The 23,986-nt window shown below is 40.9% G+C and overlaps 2 protein-coding genes across 8 annotated transcripts in view; one reads left to right on the plus strand and one right to left on the minus strand.

Annotated features, from left to right (window-relative positions):
- Positions 1 to 17,710, plus strand: part of CNKSR2 (connector enhancer of kinase suppressor of Ras 2) — a 292,571-nt gene extending 274,861 nt beyond the window's left edge. For 4 of the 6 annotated variants that reach the window (XM_027054659.2, XM_027054656.2, XM_027054661.2 and 1 more), the window contains 2 exons: positions 13,363 to 13,559; positions 16,644 to 17,709. In XM_027054659.2, the coding sequence (XP_026910460.2) occupies positions 13,363 to 13,559; positions 16,644 to 16,859 (413 nt within the window). In that variant the 3' untranslated portion in view covers positions 16,860 to 17,709. Of the gene's footprint in view, positions 1 to 6,103; positions 7,448 to 13,362; positions 13,560 to 16,643 lie in introns of those variants that run through there. The other 2 variants (XM_053202147.1, XM_027054662.2) reach the window with 2 other exon arrangements.
- Positions 9,794 to 23,672, minus strand: KLHL34 (kelch like family member 34). 2 transcript variants are annotated; one of them, XR_003418525.2, is made up of 2 exons: positions 23,371 to 23,672; positions 9,794 to 10,260 (listed from the first exon to the last, which is right to left on the minus strand). XR_003418525.2 is itself a non-coding variant. In XM_027054663.2 (2 exons), exon 2 carries the CDS (start codon positions 22,162 to 22,164, stop codon positions 20,206 to 20,208), a length of 1,959 nt encoding a protein of 652 aa, XP_026910464.1. In that variant the 5' UTR covers positions 22,165 to 22,790; positions 23,371 to 23,517; the 3' UTR covers positions 17,776 to 20,205. The 2 variants fall into 2 exon arrangements, 1 of the variants encoding a protein (XP_026910464.1); XM_027054663.2 differs by lacking the exon at positions 9,794 to 10,260 and adding an exon at positions 17,776 to 22,790 and having other exon boundaries at positions 23,371 to 23,517.
- Positions 23,673 to 23,986: the final 314 nt, after the last annotated feature.

Consider the following 23,986-nt stretch of genomic DNA (forward strand, 5'->3'; position numbering starts at 1 on the left):
TGTTAGATTTTTTTGCCTGGGACCTGCAAATTAAACTGACTAATGACAGATTAACAGAAGAAAATATACATTTTATTCTATGTTAGCATTTTAATTTTTATCTGCACAGAGGCCTTCAAAGAAAAGAAGTGAAGACAAGACCCAAAGAGGTAGACGTGGAAGCTTATATACCATTTTAACAAAGGACAGTAAATTGTAGAGAAATGACAAGATAAAGGAAAGGGGTTGGGGCTTCTAGGCTTTGAATTGTGGAAAAGTAAACATATGGGGGAAAATAATGGAAGATAAAGGTTATTTTAGTAAGGTGTGTTTGTGCAAACCATCTTAATGTCACTTTTCTTTTTTCTCCAATGATAAGGGTGTTCTTCTCCTGGTATGGAAGAGGAGATGAAGAACACCTTTACAAAGGGAAGTTTATGTCCTGCTTTTAGGCAGATCAGGGAACAGCCAAAGGTCTTTCTATGTTTACTCCTTCTTAATTACCTTCAGCTCAAAATAATCCTTATGCCAAAGTGGCATATTTTGGGTTGGCATTTTATGATCCCCTTCAGTTTTGAAGTCTATTGTAAGCATCAGAACTCAGCACATACCTATATACAGTTATGTTTTATTTGTCTTCTTTAAATGTGCCCTAAATTTTGAGTATTTTTACTTTCTATGTATTCCAATTGTATTTATCAATTAAAATTAATATATCCATACAATGTTATTAATGTAATTATATATATTATGATTACATATAATATACATTATTAGGACAATTGTATAATTATAGTCATATAATTGAGTCTGTATACATGTATGTGTGTGTATATATATATAACATATATGTGTATATATATATATAATAAAGTAGAACTTTATTTTTTTGATAATTCTTAACTATAAAATTTTAAGACAAATGGAGAAAGGTCATACAACTACACCATGAACTTTTTGAAATCAGATTCTCATGTTTGTTTATTTATCCCTAACATTTGATATAGTATACATACCCATACATTTGATAGAGTATACATACCCATAGGCATCCATTAAATCCTCATTAAATAATCCGTATCTATAAAAATGAATTCCTCCCATTTTCTATTTTAAAGTCTGATTGGTGATATTTAGGACGACAATATAATGTGGTAAAATTCCAGAGTACATTCTTCTGAACTATCTATGGACACTTCATTGAAAATAAACTGGTGGCAAACTAAATTAACATATTAGGTACTTTTCTGACTATTAAATATAAAAGACCTTTTCAGTGATTGCTAATATATGTTACATTTAAAGGGTAGTTTAGATGTGCCTCTATTTCAGATAGTGGTTTTTAATGCAGGTAGAAAAAGCCAAAATAAGTGGTATACTCATAATAACTAATTAAGCCTAAGTGCACTCTAATGTCATAGTATAGCAATAGGTACATTACAATGAAATACTACTTTCATAAGGAAATACTGTCTCCGATGAATTATACACAGAGAGAACTGTGATTTGGCAATTTAGAGGAACATTCTAATTATATGGAAACAGTATTTCCTTACCTGTTTTGCCTGTGGCTAGGTTTATCAAATATTTTATTTCACCTGGAATTGCTATTTAAAGATCTCCATAAGTGCTTTAAGTATAAAAACAAACTGTATTACATTTTACTACTTATCACTTTATTTTTTAAAAAAAGAATACTTTGTTGTGAAAATTTTACTTCTCAATCATAAAATAAAAATAAAGACTTTCCAGTTCCTTTCCCCTATGGTATTAAATAAAAAATAAGCAAAGAAATTTTTTAAAAATCTGATATCCTGTCTTTTTGAACTTAAACCTTTACAAGAAAATAGGCTCTCAAAATTTGGACAGATAACTACTTACTCAAGCCACAATGAACAAGTCTCTTGGTTCGAACATTCTGAACCAAGGTGTCAGCCCATTCTTTCCAATACTGACACTGAGAAAAGTATCACTGATTATCAATTCTTGGTGTTAGATATTCCTGTTTTTCAAAAAGAAAAACCTAAATCTGAACACACATTTAAAAGGTGAGGCTCCAGATAATAATGTTAAACAAATTTTTTTAAAGCACACAAACCGGTTCTACTCTCCTGAGAACTCTACAGTGTTGTTTGGATGTCTGCACTTGGTGACCTTTGTTATCTGCTAGCAGTTTAAGACCAGTAGTCAGTAGCTTTGCCCTTAAATTTCCCCTCAATCTCAATGATAATGGAATAGATGGAACCAAATTTTCCCATAGAACCCAGAAGTAGAAAAGTACTGGGAAGCTGGGAAGCTTAAGCACTTCTTATTTCCATTTTCACATATTTTCTTCTCTTTCATTCATTAAGGAAAAGATTTTTGTCACCTATTTTGAATTCAAACTTAATCATTCTCTCGCAAATGTTTGTGCCTATGTCCTTACCATATAATCTAACTCTCAGGCATTTGATTCAAGGATCATCAGCTATTCCTAGCAGGTACACTATTAGAGGCCTGATTACATTTCTGAAACTTATGTTTCTAGAATCTCTATTTCTGCTAATTATCTGAATAATCCTTAGGAGATTTTTAAATTTATGAAACAAAAAGGAAAGGAAATATCCTCCTCAGTAATTGCTACATAGATACAATCTGTGAAGAGCTTTGCATAGGAGGTGGATCCAGACTGGAATAAGTCATTTTATACATGACTCAACATGGTATCGCATCTGGGTTCACCTTTCTGATCTCTCAAGGGGTTTAGTAACAGTAAAACAGAATCTGTTTCTTTTTATACAGCTAGGCTGGTGGCCTCACAGTTGAGGGTTTCACTGATGAGTGGAAGTTCAATAAATATTTGTTAAGTAATATATCAAAAAGAAATATTACTGATGTGCTTGAAGCAGCATAGATGCAGGTGTGTTGCTGTTGTTTCAAAGTATAATTGTTTAAAAACTTGCTAAATAGTGAAGTTTATTTTAAGAGCAGGAAGTAGGGAATATTTTTTAAATTTGTCTAATGTTTATTCATTTTTTGTGAGAGAGAGAGAGAGAGAGAGAGAGTGCGAGCAGGAGAGGGGCAGAGAGAGAGGGAGACACAGAATCTGAAGCAGGCTCCAGGCTCAGAGCTATCAGCACAGAGCCTTACCCGGGGCTCAAACCCATAGACCGCGAGATCATGACCTGAGCCGAAGTTAGACACTTAACTGGCTGAGCCCTCCCAAGAGCCCTGGGGATATTTTTATAGTTAGGGTACTGGCCAAAAACAAACAAACAAACAAACAAACACCAATCAAGAACCATGTAATTTAAGGTTTTTTTTTTTTACAAGAACATGTAATTTCCACCTACTCTTTAAAAAACAAGAATAAAAATAGTCTCATTATAGTAAATTAGTTTTAACTGGTTTGAATATTTTGACTATTTGGGGATAAATGAAGTTGTCAGCTGCAAAGAAGAGTAGAAATAGGGAGAGAGAGAAAGCCCCACAAAAGTACAAAGGGAAAGAAAAGGAAATACTGTTGAGAATCAGAAAAGGACTTGAAAAAGTTAAAGTATGAGATTTACAGAAGTCCAAGATAGGCCTATGTGGATCAGTATCATTTATGAAGTGGGTTCATTTTGTATTTTAGAGATTTCATGTAGATTAACCATGTACTAGTCCATCATAACTGATCTGCCTGCCGTTGCTTCTTATACTGGAGATTCAGAATGCACAGATGTACAGTTCATTCAGTGGACTGGAGTCTGGAAGTATCTTTTAGTTGTTCTGTTTGCCTCAAAAATTAAAATAAGCTATTTGACACTACATAAAATTTAAGTTTTAAAGAATTTATTCAAGCCGTTTTCCAAATCTTCCTGTATTCTCTGTAGACCAAGACATTTGCATCCAGTTCCTCAGCAAAAACCTTAAAGTTGTTTGAGCTTTGATACACAGTGTTATAGTTGTAGAACTTATGACTTACAGACTACTTGTATATGCAGTACAAAATTGCCATTACTCAAATAGCCCTACCAACAGTATAGCCCATCCCTCTGTGCCTGTCCTGAAGCAGGAGGTCACAAAGTACACTGGGTACAAGAATCACCAGGGTTGCTTCCTTAAAACACAGATTCTTCAGTTCCATAGTTCCATACCCAGAAATTCTGATACAGTAGATTAGGGGTAGGGCCCAGAAATCTGTGTTTAATAAGCAAATCTCCACCCCTAAGATTTGGTAGCCAATGGTCCTGACCACTGCTAGTTGAATAAACATCTTGCCCTAAGGAGTTATCTTTTATGCTAATGTATACTGACTGGGAACTAGCTGTAGCCATTTGTTTTTGTTTCGTTTTGTTTTGTTTTGTTTTGTTTTGTTTTGTTTTGTTTTGTTTTGTTTTGTTTTGTTTTAGAGAGGGGAGGGCAGAAGGAAAGAAAGAGAGAAAGAATCCCAAGCCAAGCCCAACATGGGGGCTTGATCCCGACCATGGGATCATGACTTGAGCCAAAATCAACCAAGTCAGCCAGGTGGTCCTATAACCATTTGAAGTAGCCATCCTTCTTCCCCCACCATCCTGCACTGTGGCAAGGTGCTCCCATGAGGTGTTTCCAGTATCTGGGAGTAGATTTCAGCAATCCTATAGAAACAATGTCACAAATGTAACCAAATGTGACTTAATTACCAGGACTCTGGTTCAGGTTTAGTGTGAACTAAATTTAACTATTAGTTAGGTGCACAAGGAAATTGAACCTGTCATGTAACACTGTTTCTGAGGGGGAAAGAAGGATGTGTTCAAAACAACAAGTTAGAAACTGTTTGAATTGCATAGACAAATTAAGAACAGTTTAAATTTGGAAATGACCTTGTGCTCAAGGTTAGATTGCCTCTGATTTTGCTGTTTGCAATTCCATGACCTAACATAATAAAGTGAAACAAGCCAAAGTTAGTGTTCCAGTACTATAATTTCTACAAATTGTAGTATTGTCTTTTCTTTCATTTGACCTACATGATTACTTACTTCCAAGGCCCTTTTCTGCAAAAGAAGGGTATGATATGATAAAATAAAAATTAGTTCTTCTGGGGCGCCTGGGTGGCTCAGTCAGTTAAGCATCTGACTCTTGATCTCAGCTCACGTCTTGACCTCAGAGTCATGAGTTCAGGCTCATGCTGGGTGTGAAGCCTACTTAAAAAAAATAGCTGTATTCTGTTATCTAGATACTGTGCTATGGGCAACATGTGCCCTTCCCATTCTAAGGGAGGTAATAATGAGCAACATGCTTTATCTGTTCCCTCTCCCACTTTGTTCCTTCTTCTTAATATAACTCAAAAAAGTATGCTATAGGATTCTGGAGATAAAAATCTGCCTCAGGCTAGAAAGAAAAAATATGGCTGATTTGTGCCTGATGATAATATTTGGATTCCCCAAAACCAAAAAATAAAATGAACTAAAAAAGACTATAGTTTATGTTATCCTTATTGTTCTTAGTTTCCCAGGTCACTCAGAAATTTTGGTCTTTTGTTGTTTCTTAATTCCTTGGCATGTGGCTAATGCTCAGGTGTAAAGTCACCATTTCATCGTGTTTACCCTGTTAGAGCTTTTCATTTCTCTCCACTTTGTATTGGTCAGCATGCAGCCTCCTCATTGGAGCCATACTGATGAACACATGTAGCATATATATTAGGGCAGTTAGGTAGAAGGCAGACCAGAAAATTTTTCCTCATGCTTCTTGATTGGATGAATTCGAGGAAAGATCTCATATAGAAAAACAGTTGAATTTTCTTGAAAGACTGATCATTTTAAATGCGTATGGAGCATACTTTTGCCCTAAACTTTTCTGATTACAATTATATATGTGCATATACAAGTATAGAAGTGGGAAAAGATGTATCTGCGCTGTGTATTATTTTGTATACATAAGATTGGCATTTCCAAATAACCAAGCGTAAAAACAAAAATTGTCCCATTTATGGCCAAGTAGACTTGCATGCCAACAGAAAGACATGATAGTATTAAAACCATATGCAATTCTAGCCATTTTTTTCTCTTTTCTCTTCATGGGTATTGCATGATGGTATTTCTAATACATATACTAATGTGCTTTGGAAATAATAATGGCACTCGCAGGTCTTTCATCATATTGTATCACTGCTTTATCATATTAGGCTAATACACTGCGAGAGTTGGTAGAACCTCTCCATGCCAAATCGGATCCACTTCTGTTGGCACTCAACCCATTGGACTCACAGATTGATAAGCTAATGTTTAGAGAATTTAGATCGGAGAGAGTCGGCACGGCGCAGACTCAACATCAACCTCTTGCAAGCAACTAAAATGGCCTCGTCCTTGCTGTTTATAACAGAAAAATGACTTTTAAAAAAGGTTAGATCATCAAGTGTTTTGGATTGGGGGCCTCCCTAAAGGGATATTAAGAGGGGCAGGCCACTCTTAAGAAGAATGCAAGCTTCCTACACTGGGACTAGCGTAAGATCAAAGCCTATCAAGATGGAGCACAGTGACAGAAAACTGCCGTTTCTATGGGAGAACAGAAGGGGAAGGGTACTGACCGGGGAAGGGCTGTGTGTCGTGACACCTCAGTTGTGTTCTCCTGACACCAGGAAAGGAGAGGGATCAGCTCCGATAACTAGACAACCCTGGCTATTTAACGGACTCTTTGGTGGCCTCTCTAAGACAAAGCGAGGAAGCAAATTCTGTGTATTAAGTGTATTTTGCATTTTTAAAACTTGACGTGCTGTATTGTACTAAATTAAGTGTAATCTATTAAGGCAAGGTATACACAACCTGCTCTGAAATTTACTATGTTTATTCTATTATAAAGTGTATTCAGGTGCAACACAGAGACTGCTTTCGGTGACACTAATGAAGAAAATTCCTCATGCCAGGCTTTATTAGATTCCTCAGCTAAAATCCTAACTTTCTCCTTATTTCTTGACACTTGTATACAAATGGTGTTGCCTCATAGGACAGGCATGAGCTATTCTTTTTCTGTAAAATTTTCCAAATCTGTAGGCTGTGGTTCTCACTTTTGAAAAAGTATTTTGTCTGGATGTCTTTCGAACTAGCTGCAGATATTATTTAATACTATGTAACTGGGCCCCCTATGGCTCAATAATGCTTATTTTTCTTCTGTAGTGGATGTGAAATTTCCTTAATTTAGTTGGATTAAGACACTCTGTAATAATTTCAATGCTAATTAATGGATATTTCATACTGTGCAATGAACAAATAATTTAACATTGTATTTGGAAATGTTTTTTTTTTTCCTTCCTGTCACCGCAGTGTGTGGTATTGCATAATGTGAATACCTGTAAAAATATAAATTACTTAAAAATAAAAATATGACCAATTGGTATCAAATCTTTTTAGATAGCTAAATAATTTGCTAAGTATGCTTGATAGTAAATATCTTTCCAAAGAGGAGAAATCTATGCTTCTTTCCCACAAATGGAATTTGTGTTGTGAATAAAATCACATTGATCTGCCTTACACTTGCCTCTGTGCTCTAACCATTTTAATGTGTTTTTTAAGTATATGTAAAAATGATGGTTGTGGTATGAAGAAATCCATTGAAAAGCTTTTTGTTGGCATCTAATATTAGTGGGATTTTCTTGGGTCATTCTCTCTGTTTAAGTCATGGTAAATTGTTATGATAAGAAAAATTTTAGTTTTTTTCTCGTTAAGGAATATGGTGACTCCACATTGATTTTTTAATATAATCATCTCTTAGCTTTGGTTTTAAACTGTCCCCTTTATGAATTCCCATCTGAGAGCAAGGTACTTTGACCTACATGTCTCTACTAGTTAAATTTTCTATATCCTATGGGCAAATCTATAATCTGTCATTTATGTTTGTGATTGTCCTTCAAAGAACCTTCCTTTTGGATCAATATATCAATGCCAAGGACACCAAGATTTTGCCATCTGTACTATTCATCATAAAAACTACTGTAGTGCCCTGAAAATTTGACCACTGTTATATTTGTGGCAGTAAACCACACAATTTGGCAGAAATTACATGCTTAGAGAATGAAGTGTAGAATAAACTTCAGTTCTGTCTCTTTTGTCACATCTTTTAGGAAGTAAGCTTTCATGTTGTGCAGAAGGGATTGACTGACACTAATATGGGCTATACTTAATTCTGATGAAGCACAAGGTCATTCTTGCAGGAATAGGCTTCACATGTTCTTTAAAAAGAGGATTCACTCGAGCTGTTCTTTTAAAAGAAAGTTTTTTCTCACTTGAAATCATTTTTTTCATCATTATTATTTTGCCTAAAAGAATATAAATTAGTTCTAATTATGAAAAGGATGGTGGGGTACAGAGCAACAAGTAAAAGCCAGCTTTTAATATCTTCTGCCTTTTTTTTTTCTGATATAACAAACTGCCCTCCCTCCAGTTTTACAATGCTAGACATAACTAGTGGACTTATATAAAAACATGAATTAAGAGATCTAATATTTAATTATAAGACAATTCAAATTACAGTGAAAACTCCTGAATACATAATCATCTTTAGTATAAAACCTAGAAGCATTAAACCTGTCTACATTGAACCCATTAAACGTTTAATTGTCACCTACATATAAATAAGTTGTTTATTATGACGTGGTAGTAAATTAGTATTCACAGAAAATATTCCCAAGTCTCAATGCAAATGTTAATTGCCCTTCATGACAAGAATAGCGCTCCACATACGTGACGCCCTCAGCCTGGAAGCCTCAGAGCACTCTGCGGCTGTACAAGAACGAATGCCTCTCACATCTGACTGGTGACTAATGCTGCTATGTCCAGCCTTCTCTCTCACTTGTGACTTAGCTTTTCCCAGCTTTCTGCATTACCCCGCTGTGTTGCGGAAGGAACAACTGTTTCCACGAGGACATCATTGTCCAATTTTAAAAGAGCACGGTTCCCTTCCAAAACATGTACCAGAACTGATTATCTGTTGTTGGCTTGGTTCAAGAGCCCAGTTGGTATATGCATTTCGTTTTGTTTTATTTTTATTTTTTACTCTCTTACAACATTGCCATTGCACAGTCAGGGAAACGAGAAGGACACCAGCATGAAATTTTAGGTCTCCAAGTCTATATTATGCTCTCCTTAACATTCACCAAAGAAACATGAAGGAAATTATACAATAGACTGTCAGAAAAATTACACAGTCACCTGATAGGGAGCCCTCTTTGGAGTACTTCACTTTAAACGTTGGGTGCAAAAGGCACTGTGCCAGGTAGAAGAATGGGGAACACAAATGAGAGGGAGGTGTATTCTGCTCCGGGAAAGTCACAGTCTGTCTCTGAAGAAGAGTACATGCAGTGCCATTAAGGTTCAGGAAGAAAAAACATTGGAATTTCTCCTCAGGTTTTATAATTCGTCCTTTCGAATTTATTTTCTGTGTCTTTTTTATAACATGCATATCTATTAATATACAGTAATACATATATGTAGGTTATCAACAATAGAAGTGTTTTAACTGGTAAAGATGCACAATGAAAAAAGTTTGGAAACCACTGAGCATGAATGTAGGGAAATACGTCGACCCAAAGACCTTTCAGTGTATGAGAAATGCATTATCATCTGCTAATAAGCCACTCGCAAGAAAGTTCCAACAACGTATTATTTTGCGTTAGCTAATATTTTTCCTTGAACTTTTCTTTATCACCACCTGGAAGTCACATGCCACCTGAGACCGCCGGACAGTGAGCTGTTGTGATACCACATTCCTAGAGTCACCATATTTCATAGTGTAGTTAGAGTATAAATGAGACAATAGGGGGTCCTCTTTCAACCCTACCAAGTAGGACACAGCCAGAAATGACCCCCCCAAACACAGAATACAAGTTTAATCCATCAGTGACTTTATTGTGATCCTCAAATCTATCAATGAAATTTTATATTGGAAAGAGGAAATTTATATGTTCACTTTGCTTTTAATAAAAGTGGAAGAGTATGTCATCTGACACAGGATCAATTTGCATATTGTAAAATAACCACAAATAAAATTTGGGAGGGAATTTATTCCTGCCGTAGACCCAGAATTCCTGAGTAAATTGGATACAAATTAAAATTCCATTGTAGCAGCTGATACACTTCCTCATTAGGAATTGCAGAGGTTCCTATGCGCATCCTGTGGTTTGCATGAGGTCTTCTGCACTCTGCCAACTTTCAGAAAACATTCTGTCAAATTGCAAAAGAGCTGGTTTTCCGCCAGTGCTCCAAATGGCTGAACTGGTACACTGAAGGCAAGTCCATTGGGAAGCCGAAGTCAACAACTTCTTGCCTCATCTTCAAAAGCAAGCCTCTTCTAGAATAAGAAAAGCCAAAGCTGAAAAAAGAGAAACCAGAAGAGAAGTGAGGAGATGAAGAAGAGGGCAAAACGAGAAGAAAATAAAGGTGCTTTCATATTTTCAGCTGCAACAGTAGCTCCAATTGACTTAATTGCTATTCATCTGAGAAAAAAAAAATCAAGGAAACCAATTGAAAATTATAAAAGAAAATAAAGGTCTGTTTTTGTCTTGAATGTTGAGTTCTGTGTTGTTTTGACTGTTGAGCACAGTGAATCAGATTTATAATGTGACTTTGCTCCTCACCCCCGTCCTTTAACAATAAAAGGACTCTTTGTCTGGTCTTAAAATGTTAAATAATTGGTGGCATTTTGTGGTAGCCTGGCATCTCAATCCCTCATCCTTTCTCATCCCACTGCTCTGTCTTGTGGTGTTGCATATGTGTATGACGTGTATGGACTGAGGGGAGGGGAGCCTTACTTATCTCTAATAGGAGCCGCACTATTCCCTTAATATACTTGGAAATGTTTCTGTGTTCCGTCTCATTGTGATTCCTTGTTCAAATGTGCTGCCCAAAGATAAATCTATATTCAATTCTTCTTAACAGCTGTCAAACCAGATTCTTCGCAAAATTATGTTGTCCTTTGCTTAAATGCTTTTTCCCCCTTAACAGCAAGAAGGGGGAAAAAAACTTTCCATTTTTATTTATTTAATAGCTGTGTTTGTCACTTTTTAATATGAAACCTTTATTTACCCTTCTTAAAGTAAAACCACATTGAAATTTTACCAAAAAAAATCAGTTCCCTAGCCCAGTATTCCACAAACTTTAAGAACTGGGGAGAAAGAATACTGGGTAAGAATGTTTTTAAAGAAAATATATATGTGCTATAGCATTAGCTACTATGGAAGGCTATTGTATAATAAAAATTTACTCTATAAAATGTAAAAATACTTCTTCCTCCCTTAAATCCTGAAACTCTCATATGAATCCCTTTTTTTCTTCATATTCTTTCAAAAACTGAAAAACTAATAATACAGTAGGCCACCTGATACATTGACTACTGTAATTCACATAAGTCAGGCCTTCCATCCCCCCTCATCCCAGCTGTACGAAATTACATCTGGCTTTAGATGCAGTCTTGCCCTGAGGCAAAAAGAATGAGGACTACTAACTAATTCCCTGGGGTCCTTTCCTGGCCTGTGATTTTATGAAATGGAATTATGCTGTTCAAATATATCCTTGTTTTTACAACTCCCATTTAGTTACTCTGAATGACCTTATGATTTTGTGCCTTCCTGGCTCCAAACCATTCTCAGTCATAATTCCCCATATTACTTTCATCTTGTTCTTAACCCACAAAGCAATTCCCTCCTTTTCGCAGTCCTCCACTCACCCATCCCTCAAAATCCTCTAGGTGTTGCAGACATTCAAGGATGAGCCAACAGAGAATTAAAAAGCTGTTGTTTAAAGGGGCTTTTGTATTTTCATAGTTTTAATTTAGGTACATGATTAGGAAGTTAAAAATTCGTTATAGAGGAATTAATGATAGCATGTGCTGATGATAACAAGGAACTTTCTAATGGAAAGACTCAATAACCATACCTACCATTAGTTGCTAACCTCAGCAGTAGCACCAAAATTTGAGTATGAAACTGAAATGAAGCTATTTTTTAACCCTAAAGGTGATCCTTTCAAGTTAAGGTACTGTGTTTATGGACTTTGGGGGCACTTTAGGTACACTCTCAAACATTTTTTTAGAATGCTCCTTTTTAAGGAATCCTCACAAATTCATCAACACCTACTGTTAAATACACAGTTGAAATGAACACTGGCAAAATTGGCAGTGTAGAATTCTTGTTAAAATCATGGATTCTGGAGCCAGACTACCCAGTTGCAATTCTGGCTCCACCATTTACACTTCCTAAGTATGTCCTTGAGCAAGGTGCTTCCCTGCTGTAAAATGAAAACCAAATACATCTACTCTCAGTATTGTGAAAATTAAAAGAGATCATGAATGTTAATCATTTACCCTTCTGCCTGGCACATACAAGTGTTAACTAGTATTGTTATCAATTAGCAATTAGAGAGTCCATTTTTTTTAACTAGGTCAGCAAACCTAAAATATTCATATGGTCCATGGTAGAATGAACAACATTCCATATTTACTCCTTGAGCCAATATAATTAGTATTCCTCAAATAGGATTCTTTGGCTCTCTATTAAAGGAAATGTGATATAGCCCTAATCCTGTCTACCACTCAAAGCAAAATCCGAGTTTATCTTTATCATTGTTGAGAAAGATATGACATCAATATTCAGGCAATTAAAGAAGAAGATGGGAGTTTGATTTATTCAGATAGATCTAAGTTCCTTTCCTGAACCAGTCTCTAATTTTTTTTCTCAAAAATATTTAATTGCAGTATTTTCCTCCCAGATATTACAAATGCTACGTAGCTTCTCTTAGTATGTGCCAGATTTTTCCTTACATTTGCACATAAACATATTCTCATATTTCATTTTAATTAAAGCAATATTTTTAATGGTAATATATGATAATTTACTGTATTTACAATGTGGCAGGCATTACTATGGCAGTCACATGAAACCTAATGATCTTCTATGGTACACTATTGGAAGATTTTTATAATCAAATATACTCCAGTGAATGCCATTCCATCTTATGCAGTCTGGAAAAATGTAAAAACCAGCTCATTCAGTATTGCTAAACCAGGAGAGCTCTATTAATCAGCACTTCTGTGCTTCTCAGTATAATGATAAGGGATATTCACTAATGTGTTAAAATATTAAATTATGTGCAGGATTGTTTCTGTGTTGTGTACCTTTTGTACTCTATCTTTGAACTTAATGGACTCAAGATATGTATGGTGATTTGCTATTAAGAGATATTTTGTTAATCAAACATCTTATTATTTGACCATTTTAAAAATTTTACCCACTATAACTAGCAGCTGTGGGGGTTTTTTTTAATGTAATAGAGTGTTTTCCCAATCATTCATTATTCTGTTTCTCAAATGGTTTGGATTTTTTTTAGTAGATTTTTGGAGTATCCGATAAGTGTTCATTACACCAGATTCATTTCTCTCTTTTTTTGCACATTGCAGGTGAAGGTAGGGAAGAAAAGTTAGGAGATTCATTGCAAGATTTATACAGGGCATTGGAGCAAGCCAGTCTGTCACCACTGGGAGAACATCGCATTTCAACCAAGATGGAATACAAGCTATCATTTATAAAGAGATGTAATGACCCTGTGATGAATGAAAAACTACACAGGCTGAGAATTCTCAAAAGCACTTTAAAGGTAAGATATGAAATGGAAAGAGAAATTCCTTTCAAGATATTCATTCTTGAAGTCAGTGGATTACCAGATACTCTAAATGAAGAAATACTAAATGGGGAGGTGGAGTGGACAGCAAGTAAACAGGAAGAACCTGAAACTGAGCTGTTCCTATAGGGTAGTAAGTGCATAAAGAGGAAGTAACCTTAACTTTTCATTATCATATCAAAGCATTGGCTAAATGTTATTTGACTTAATTCTCAGAGAAAACAGGATGTAATTAAATTTTTTTCAAAAATGTGAGGCTGGTGTTATTCCTCAGTCTTTCATTTTCCTAAGATAAATTTGCCATGTAGTTATTAATATAGTTATTAAAAGAACACAGCATGCATGCAAAATGCAATAGTAGGCACTAAAAGGCTTTGAGATATTTGGTGCCTATTTCCTGCAGCACATTTGGAGTGAAGCCACAGTGATTCATGTTCCATATAGAAATTTTATAATTGTTCTGTTTACGCTATCAGTTCCCAGCTCACATGTTACTTTCTTATTCTGCATTTCCGTAAGTGCTTACATTATCTCCAGTCTCTTTATTATACCACCCCCATAGTGGGGAGGAGGTAGTGGAGAGAGAGGAGCAGAGAGGCAGGAAATTGAAGGAGGCAGAAAACAGAGCCCCCTCACTGTGAGTGTATATGAGGGGACAGGGCCTGCTGTACAAAAACTCTCCATAAGCAGGCCTTGCGCCCTTGAAAAATCAAAAACAGAAAAGAACTACCATACAGAGTATGTAGTACAGTAATCTCAGGAAACAAAAGGTCAGAGGGCTCCTTTGGGAAATATTTCAGATCCATAGTATACTGCTGAGGTTTTGTGATTTTAAAGCATAGATGAGTACGAAAGAGAGAAACAAAATAGAAAATGCATGATTTGAAAAAGTTTCCAGAAGCAAGCAGCCAAGTTTTCAGAGTAAATTAGCTTTCAGTTGGTATTCATGCAAACACTACTGGAAATCCGTGGGACAACTTAATAGCCTTTTGGTAACTAAGAGCAGAATTTTAAAAAGAGCTATAATATTCATAAGAATAATTCTGCTAACCAGCCCTACTCCAAAGATAACCCCACCCTCCCACCTTATAGAGCACCCCACCCCATTCAGATCCAAACTGTCTAGTTGCGAAAGCAGACAGGCATTTTGAAGCAGTTCGGGCTTACATATTTTAAAGACCTGCTTCTGTCTTTCTTTCTAAACACCTCACCCCTGTCTTTTACGCTCTGGATTCCCTAAAAATATTTACTTCCAGTAGCAAAGAGTTTGAGCTCCTGCCAGTGTTCAGTTCATTGAGTATTGGTACATCACTAGGTATGTGACGCTGTGCTCCACTCTCTGGGGTAAAGATGATGAAAAGTCGGTGTAAAAAAATGCCCCTCATTGATAAAACCAAACTAGGAAGCCCTATACTTTTCAGTGTGGGAAATTAACAGAGAATGCAAATCTCCCATTAGGGAAGGATAACTGCCCAAGCAACCTTGGATGTGTGTAGTCCCTAGAATTGTCTCCCATCCAACTACTAACCAGGCCCGACCCTGCTTAGCTTCCGAGATCAGACGAGATCGGGCGTGTTCAGGGTGGTATGGCCATAGACTGTGTAGTCCCTGGAATTGTAACAGACCTGCCTCCCCAAGCACAGGACGACTCCCAACATCCTTGGCTGCAGCCCCATTGTCCCCACCTGGAACTGGAACAACTGCTTAGGCACCTTGCTATCTTTCCTTCCCAGCTCTCCCTACCCACCTCCTGAAGAACATTCCCTAGACTTCCCTATCTCTTCCTTGAGCCCTTAAAAGACAGGCCTTACGGGGTGCCTGAGGGACTTATGGGACGCCTGGCAGGTGCCTGGGTGACTCAGTTGGTTGAGCTTCTGACTTCGGCTCAAATCATGATCTCATGGTTTGTGGGATAGAGCCCCCGGTCCGGTTTTGTGCTGACAGCGTGGAGCCTGCTTCGGATTCTCTGTCCCCCTCTCTCTCTGTCCCTACCCTGCTTGTGCTCTCTCCCTCTCTAAAATAAACATTTTCCACTATACGTCAAACTAGAATGTAAATTTTAAAAATAATAAAATTTAAAACAAATTAGAAAAATATAAATAAAAATAAACATTTTATTTTAAATTTTTTAATGTTTATTTTTGAGAAAGAGAGTTGGGGGGAGCAGAGAGAGAGGGAGACACAGAATCTGAAGCAGCCTCCAGGCTCTGAGCGGTCAGTACAGAGTCCAACCCGGGGCTCGAACTCACTAACCTCAAGATCATGACCTGAGCTGAAGTCCAACGCTTTAACCAATTGAGCCACCCAGGTGTTCCAATAAATGCTTGAAAAAAAATTTTTTTAAAGACAAGCCTCAGCTTCTCAGACTGTCTCACTCCCTCATCTTCCATCCCCCTTCCCACCCGGAAGACTCACTTCTCCCACAGGTGATAGCTGTGCTGTACTGAGTTCTCTCATAATGGAGCTCATTCTTCAGCTGAGAACCAGCCCCAGCTGAGAAGGGAGGGCTACTTTGCATCGCAGACCCCCATTGCTACAGGAAAGCAGTCATGATGTTCATACAACAAGAATTATGTATTTGTAGTGACAGAAGGGCCATGCCTTCTCTCATGCAAGGATGAGGAGCTAACCATCTGGCAGGAGAGACAGAACAGTGCAAGACTAACTCAAGACAGAATGTGAGAGAAGTCCACTCAGTGGCACTGATAAAGTGTCAGGAGGACATAAATGAGGGAGAAAACCTTTTTTTCCCATTGTTGAAGGAAAGTTTTAAGAAATGAGAGGCATTTGAACCGGCTCTCAAAGAATGAGGAAGGTTTCCATAGGCAGAGACAGGAAACAAGACTGGCCAAGATTAAAAATTTAACCACACACAGTGGGCAATACAGGCATACCTTGGGTGTAGAAAAAAGTACACTAGGACTTGATTATAAATAGCTGGGTTTGAGCAAACCAGAACTGTGTCATATGGGCTTCTTAATATTTACATATTAACTTTTTATTTTAAACTTGAACAAAAGTCCGTACCCAACTTAACTGTTGAATCCTTTTGCTTTTCAGGCCAGAGAAGGGGAAGTAGCCATTATTGATAAAGTCCTAGACAATCCAGACTTGACATCTAAAGAATTCCAACAATGGAAGCAGATGTACCTCGATCTTTTCTTGGATATCTGTCAAAACACCACCTCAAATGACCCATTAAGTATTTCTTCTGAAGTAGATGTAATCACTTCCTCTCTCGCACACACTCACTCATACATTGAAACTCATGTGTAAGTGTATTCTGCCCTCTGGCCATCTGGTACCTTTTGGTACTTTGAATAAGTATATGAGGTAGTTTTATATCAGTGTGTGGGACACTTGACAAGCTATACTTTAATGTTACCAAACTACATGAAACAAACCATATATGGTCATTATACCACTGTCTTTAATGAGCATTTGTATATTTTATATGCAATTAGTGCTCAGCTTATGTTTACCATGTGCAAAATCAACTGTCTTCAATGACTTAAAATTAACTTTTGCAAACAACTCTGAAGACAGGTTGTCTTCAAGTAGTAAAACCACAAAAAGGCAGTTTTCTGTATAAGGTCATCTTTTCTCCCTTTAAGTTAATTTTATATAAACAAGACTTCAAAAGTAAATCACACTTTTTCAGGTGCAGACATCCTTGTGGGTGGGAAAGAATTTAAACCTTTTTTATATTTATTAAAATGTTCTAAGAATTTTCTTAAACATTGCACAAAGTTTAATGCTGTAGTTTTATTTTTGTGAAATGTAGATGTGCATACAAGAGTTAAGCAAAATAGAAGAGCATCAACATAAGAAAAGTTCAGGTATCTAATATTCGTCTTAATAGTCTATTAACTTGTGAAAGCTGGTTAATGGAAGTATTATTCCAAATCTATGGGGACACTTAATGGTGTATCAGGGCAAAGCTTTGTAAGATGTTTTTGTAACTAAGACCAAAATTGAAGATAGAGCTGCTTTATTTTCTTGGTTTAAATCTTCCTTTATTTTTGTAGTGATGAAATGCTGATTGTGTACAGAGGAATTTGGGAGTGGATTTTTTTAAAACACAGCTAATTCACCCAGAAAGGCAGCTAAGATAGATAGATATATATATAGATATATATATAGATATATATAGATATATATATCTATATATATATATATAATTTTAGCCCAAACTCATGTTTTTAAACTCCAGCTCCTAAAAAACAAGGTATAAACTGAAATGACTCAACTTTCCAGTTATTTTTCCAATTTTCCCCCTAGTCCATTAATTAAGCTTACATAATTATACTTCAAGCAGGGGAGTAAAATATGTTTAGTTACAGGCTGGTGTGTGTTCTAATATGAAAACAATGTTGAAAAATAAAAATGTGCCTCTCTCCTGAGGAGCAAGAGGATGATGGTCATTCAGAGATATATTACAATGAATTACATGAGAGAAAGAATTTATAGAGGTTCTTCCTAGCTTCATGAATTGTTCTGTAGAGTGGATGAAGTCTACGAAAAAGCACTCTTCACATATTTCCATTTATAAGTATCTCATTTTTGAAAGTGATCACAGCATGATAATGACTGTGCTGCTTTTTAGTGTCTGGCTGCATAACGTACAAGTCACAATTTGCTGTTTTTTTTAGGAGGAGGAAGGGGCCCTCCTTTACTATTCTATATCCTAAATCTACTTCTAATCAGCTTTATACTGTTGCCTGTACAGCTCAGTGAATGTACTTTCATCTCTAAGAGTTCAGATATATGCCAGTGAATATTTTTTGCTGTAGGGGAGGAAGTAAAAACTCCACAGCAGGGATCATTTTCTTTGCTTTTGAAATCAACATTGAATCACTATCGTTTTGCAGACTTTGCACACTGTACAGGAGAGTGGCCTTTCTACAGCACATTTTCAGTAATCCTATATTTAGTCAAAATGGATGAGAAAACATGTATTAATGTTTGTATGGAATTTGGGGTCTAGTGTAATATTTTTATCATTTAAAAAAACTATTTGTAAAAACATTTATTTACTGCATGGATATTGACGTACATTAAATTTGTGGAATTTTGTATATGTAAAAAAACAAAAACCTCTTGTCCTAAAATGAAGTGTGCTTGTTACAGGTGTTTAGACTTGTTGATGTTTACTAGACCAAATGTGTACATTCACTTAAAAATATCTGTACCTGATGGATGTGTCATGGATACAGCAGCAAGGTTGTACCCTGTAAACAACGAGCAGTTGATGGAAAGACTAGTTGTGTTGCTACTAAGCAGCTTTTACCTTTGTAAAGTCAGCTCTGTTGTTTTAAATGGTAAAAATTAAACTAATGAATTTTAAAAGACTCGTGACTAGCTCAGCATGAAAGAGACCTTTTAACACTATATTTATCTGTACATTTTATTGCATTAGTTTCAAATCTAGGAGAGAGGCAGCACTGTAAACTGAAGTGAAATAAATTTAGCTCTTAATGAATCCTTACAAAGCACCTACTTTATTCATGCAGAGTTCCTCACCACATTTCTTTGAGACCTAATCACAGAGCCATCTTCCCCCTACCCCCTTCCCTAGTTACCAGTTCTAACTTTGCCATTCCACTGGTGGTATAAGCCAGAAGCAGCAGCTGTTCAGTGTATGCAAGTATGTTTTCTGAGACCCTGCAAAATCAAGCTGGTTTCCCACTTAACTGCCACAAGCTTGAAAATTTCACATACTCCTCTTTCCTTCCTCTGTTGATTCTTGGGAAGTTGGGGGGGGTGCACCACCAAAAATAAGTTATTGTTTTGGGGGGTTGTTTTTTTTTTTTTACAAATATAACCTATGGCATGTCTGCAGAATGAATATTTAAAGATGAAAGAAACAGGTTTGGGTTTTGCTAGATGTGCTGCTTAACCAAAAGAGCCTGATTATTATGGCTAAGGACTGCTGAAATAAAACCAATGAATGGCCTAAAGCCAAGGCAAAAGCAGGCTAGGGATTAAGGATGAGGGACACAAAAATTTAACCTAGTATACTTTTTCCAAAAACAAGTGCTTTCCTAGAGATTTTTTTTTTCTCTCTCAGTTCTACATTTATATTAAACCAACAGAACAGAACTATAAACATGGTTCTGGATCATAAAATCATAGCTCTCCTTACAGTGATTTCATGCTATTTAATGAAGGCACTTTCCCTTCACTATTTATTCAGATAATGCCATATTTTCGGACTATTTATTACAGCTTTTATAGCTAACAATTTTCTGGGTTTTGTATATAATTTCTTGTACATTTTTGGCCTTGTTTGGCACAAGTAATTAGTCTAGCACCTAAGGAAACACTTTAAGAGGGAAAACAGGGTCATATCTTCTTTGCAAAAGTCCATCTCTAGTCCAGCGTGAGTCTTCCTAGACTTCCAGCTCACTGAAGCAGATACATATATCCTTTTGTTTTGACTCATCCTGTCTCCCATTCTCAGCTTAAGGGGAAATGTTCCTGTTGGGCCAAGCCCTTGTTTGCATATTTAAACTTCAGAAGCCGCCCTGCTCCCAGAGTCCCATTCTTAGGAAAAGCCCACGTATTACTCTGTAAACCTGCTCAAGCGCGACTTTTTCTCCCCTGTCGCCCGGAGACTGCACTAACCCATTAAGCCCAGCATTAAATCTGGCGTTTCTCCGAACCCTCCCTCCCTCTCCTCATCCCCACCCTCAGCCAGCTGCAGCACTGCACACTGGAGGCCGTTCCAGGCCCAGGGTAGCGCGCAGCCAATGTCCTCCCAGCGGTCCAGGTCGAGGTCGTAGCCCACCACGTTCCGCGTAGACACCTGCCGCGAATCCCGCCACTTGAGGCCGCCCAGCAGCAGCGCCGTCTCCTCCACAACGGCCAGCCCATAGCAGAAGCGATCATAAGGTAGCGGCCGCAGTCGAGTCCACTGGTTCGTGCCGGGCTCGTAGCGTTCGATCTCAGAGAAGGGCTCATAGCGCCCCAGAAAGGCGAACACCGCGCCTCGCAGCACAGCCATGTGGTGCCCGAAGCGGGCAGTGCTCATGGGCGCCCTCTTGCTCCACGCTCGCTCCCCAGGGCCCAAGGTGTACATGTCCCGGAGGCTGCTCGAGCTGCCCTCGCCTCTCCCCGCCTTACCCCCAGAGATGTACACGATGCCGCGGTCCCCGATGGCCCCCGCGTGGCCATACAACGCCCGCGGCAGCGCCCCGGCAGTCGTCCAGCGGTCCCGGCGCAGGTCGTACATCTCTACCGACGCCAGCGCCTCGCCGTTGGCGCCCAGACCCCCGACGGCCAGGAGCGCCTCGCCCACCGCGCCGCACCAGAAGTGGGCCCGCGCTTCTCGCATAGCGGGCACCGCCGTCCAAGCGTGGAAGCGCGGGTCATAACGGTGCACTTGGGCCGTGACGGCCTGCTGTCCGCCTGCCAGGGGTGAGGAAGCGCCGTCCGAAGGGCTCTCCCCGCCCAGGACGAACAGGAAATTGCCTGCGGTGCACACGCTGTGCCCCAGTAGCGGTGCAGGCAGCCGCGTGAGACTGCGCCAGCAGTGGTTGTACACGTCGAAAGCCACCACGTCTTGGGTGAGCTCCCAATCCTCCTCCTCCTCTTCCAACTCACCTTCCTCCTCCTCCTCCTCCCCCTCCTCCTCCTCGGGCTCCGCCATGGCGCCCCTGCCCCTGCCTACTGGCGGTGGGGCCGCGACCTCCTCGGTCACCGCCTCCCGCGCCCTGCGCCCTCCGACCAACAAGATGCGAGTTTGGGGGCTCCGGACGCTGGTCTGCTCGCCCTGCACGAGAGGCTGGCGGGAGGGCGCAGTGTGGTAGTTGAGGGCCTGGATAATGAGGCCCTTAACCCGGGCGGGCAGCACGAGGCCAGAGCCCGAGTACACGCGCCGCAGCACGTCTGCAGGTACTAGGCCGAAGCGAACGCGCTCAAGCAGCGAGGTGCAGTGGGCCAGGCGTTCGGCCTCAGGCTCCTGCCGCAGCCAGGCCAACGCCAGACCCAGCAGCCAGGTCTCAGGCACCCGCGCCACGTCGGGGGCACCCAACACAGCCTTCAGCGACGTGGGGTTCAGCTCCAGCAGCCCCGCGGGGCCCGCGCCCCGCACCAGCAGCTCCCGCAGGTGGCGCACGATGCAGCGCTCGGCCTCGCCTAACGTGTGCGCCAGCCCGAAGCGCGCCGCCACGTTGGCGGCGAAGCAAGAGTTCTCTGGAGCCAGCTGGCGCTCCAGGTAGCGACCGCACAGCCCCAGTGCTTCGGTGACTTGCAGATAGCTGGCGGCCTCGAGCGTGTCCTCCACCGTGTCCATGGAGAGCGGCAACCAGGCGGTGTAGATGAAGTCCAGCAGGCGCTGCAGGCCGGCCGCCGACGGCACGTGCAGGTGGATCACGCGCGCCCTGGATTCCCGGGTGTGGCTCTTGAACAGGGCCCTGAAGTAGTCGCTGGAACACGCGAGAAGCGACCTATGGGCCGGGAACTCGCTGCCCTCGGCCTCCAGCGTCACATCGCACAGGAAGCCCTCCGCGCGCAGGGCCTGGTAGCCGGTGAGCAGTGCACCGCCATGAGCTTTACAGTAAGATAGAAAGTAACTCATGATGTCCAGGGTGGAAAGCGGCCTGGCCGGGGCTGGGGGCCGCCGGGCACGGCCAGAGTCATCTCGGGGCACCGCGCCCCTGGGTCCCCCACGCGAGCCGCAGAGCCCCTAGCAGGGGCCCATTTTTGCCTGCTCAGCTTAAAGCCCAGGGCTCCTTCATTCAGGTCTGCAGATAGCCCTGTATCCCTCTCAGAGCAAACCCGGTCGGGGAACGGTTTCCATAAGCTCCTAGTAGCAAAGGGCACGGAGTTTGGATTCTTCCGGAGGGTGCAGGATTTGGTTCCGGCGTCTGCAGAGGCTGCCAGCACGTTGCCCAAAGCCCCCTCCCCGGCCCAGTTTGGGAAGCCCACACCTGCGCGCCAGGGGCCGCAGTGGCCACACACCATCACCTGGAAGGGCCGAGCTGAGGGTGGACTGACTCGGGGTGGGGGTTGCTGGATCTCCGACGGCGCAGATGCAAAGATGTGGCCCGCCTCGGGCGTCCCGGGAGTGCGGAACGAGGGCTCTGGCCTCCCGGGGGTGGACGAGGAGGACGGATTCTGCGGGCACCCGCGAGGGCCGGGGACAACTGGGTACGGGGCGGAGAGGGGGGTGAACTTGTTCCGCGCGGAGGATCAAATCAAAGCCTGGGGGATTAAGAAGGGGGGGCGCAGGTCAGCGCGGCGCGTCGGAGGCATGATTGGGCGCCGTACATAACATGCCGGTAGCTCACAGCGACGAGAATAGCGCGCGGCCTCGGCCTCCCTGGCGTGCCCCGCCCCGCGCCCCGGGCTGCTGGCGGCGAACCCAGGGCCGGGGCGCTGGAGGAAGCGGCCTTGGCCTGGGACTTGACTCCGGTGACCCGACCAGCCGCCGGTCACCAGGGGGTCTCGGGAACTCGGCTAGGGCTGTGGGAAGCGTTCACTGGAGGTGCGCCAGTCTCCCGGGACGCTGTACCTGGTGGTGTCTGGGGGAGAGGCGGCTGGCTGGGTCGGAGGAATGTCGACCCCGTGGTGCCCTTGCGCCTGGGAAAGAAGCCCCCTGGCTCGAAACTTTCTGCTTTGGGAAGGCCCTAATTAATCTGGCGGGGGCGGGATTAAGCGGCGATTTTGCGCGCTGACACCCAGGAGGCCGCTGAGTTGAGAGCTACTAGCTGGAACCACGCCCGGGGGAATTTGGGGCTCCCTGCCAGGGGCGCTTCGTTACACGCCCCTCACCTGGACTCACCCTTTCGAGATGCTGGGCCTACTCTGCGCCCTTCCCGAGGCGGCCCGCGTCTCCCGGGCTGGCTCGTCTCACATTCTGCGTTGCGGAATTTGCTCCTACCCCCGCTCCCTGACTCCCGCTGAGTTCTCCCTTCCTGTTCTTGGACCCAACCCAACCCATCCCTTGGCAAAGTGGACAAGAAGATTGCAGGTGACTTGGATTTTCTGCCTTTGAATGACCACTTCCTTTAAGAAAGTAATTCATTCCAGTTTCTCTCCCTGACTTTCCAGACTCTGATCTGATTACTGCCTGCTACGTCTTCAACGCTGTGACGAGATAATGGGCAGTAAGGAAGGTCACAAAGTTCCGTAGAGGCTAGAGTTTCATAGGGCCCCATTTCATGAAGTTATTTATAAGATGCACCCAGCACAGAAATGGTGACTAAAACCACCCAATCTTGAGACATTAGGAAGCACTTCTCCATCTCCTCCATCCTCCTCTTAAATAACTAAATGATTAATATAACTATTCTTTCTTGCCAATTTGGAGCTTCTGTGTTTTGCTTTCATCTAGAATTGATTTTTCTGTTTTCTAATGCAACCCCTCTGGCAATCTGTTCTAAGTGAACCTTTTGAGA

The sequence above is a fragment of the Acinonyx jubatus genome, chromosome X, assembly GCF_027475565.1.
Source record: "Acinonyx jubatus isolate Ajub_Pintada_27869175 chromosome X, VMU_Ajub_asm_v1.0, whole genome shotgun sequence".
Lineage (NCBI taxonomy): Eukaryota > Metazoa > Chordata > Mammalia > Carnivora > Felidae > Acinonyx > Acinonyx jubatus.

Coding starts and splice junctions, on each gene's coding strand:
- KLHL34 (XM_027054663.2), bottom strand. CDS start 22,164: ATGAGTTACTTTCTATCTTACTGTAAAGCTCATGGCGGTGCACTGCTC.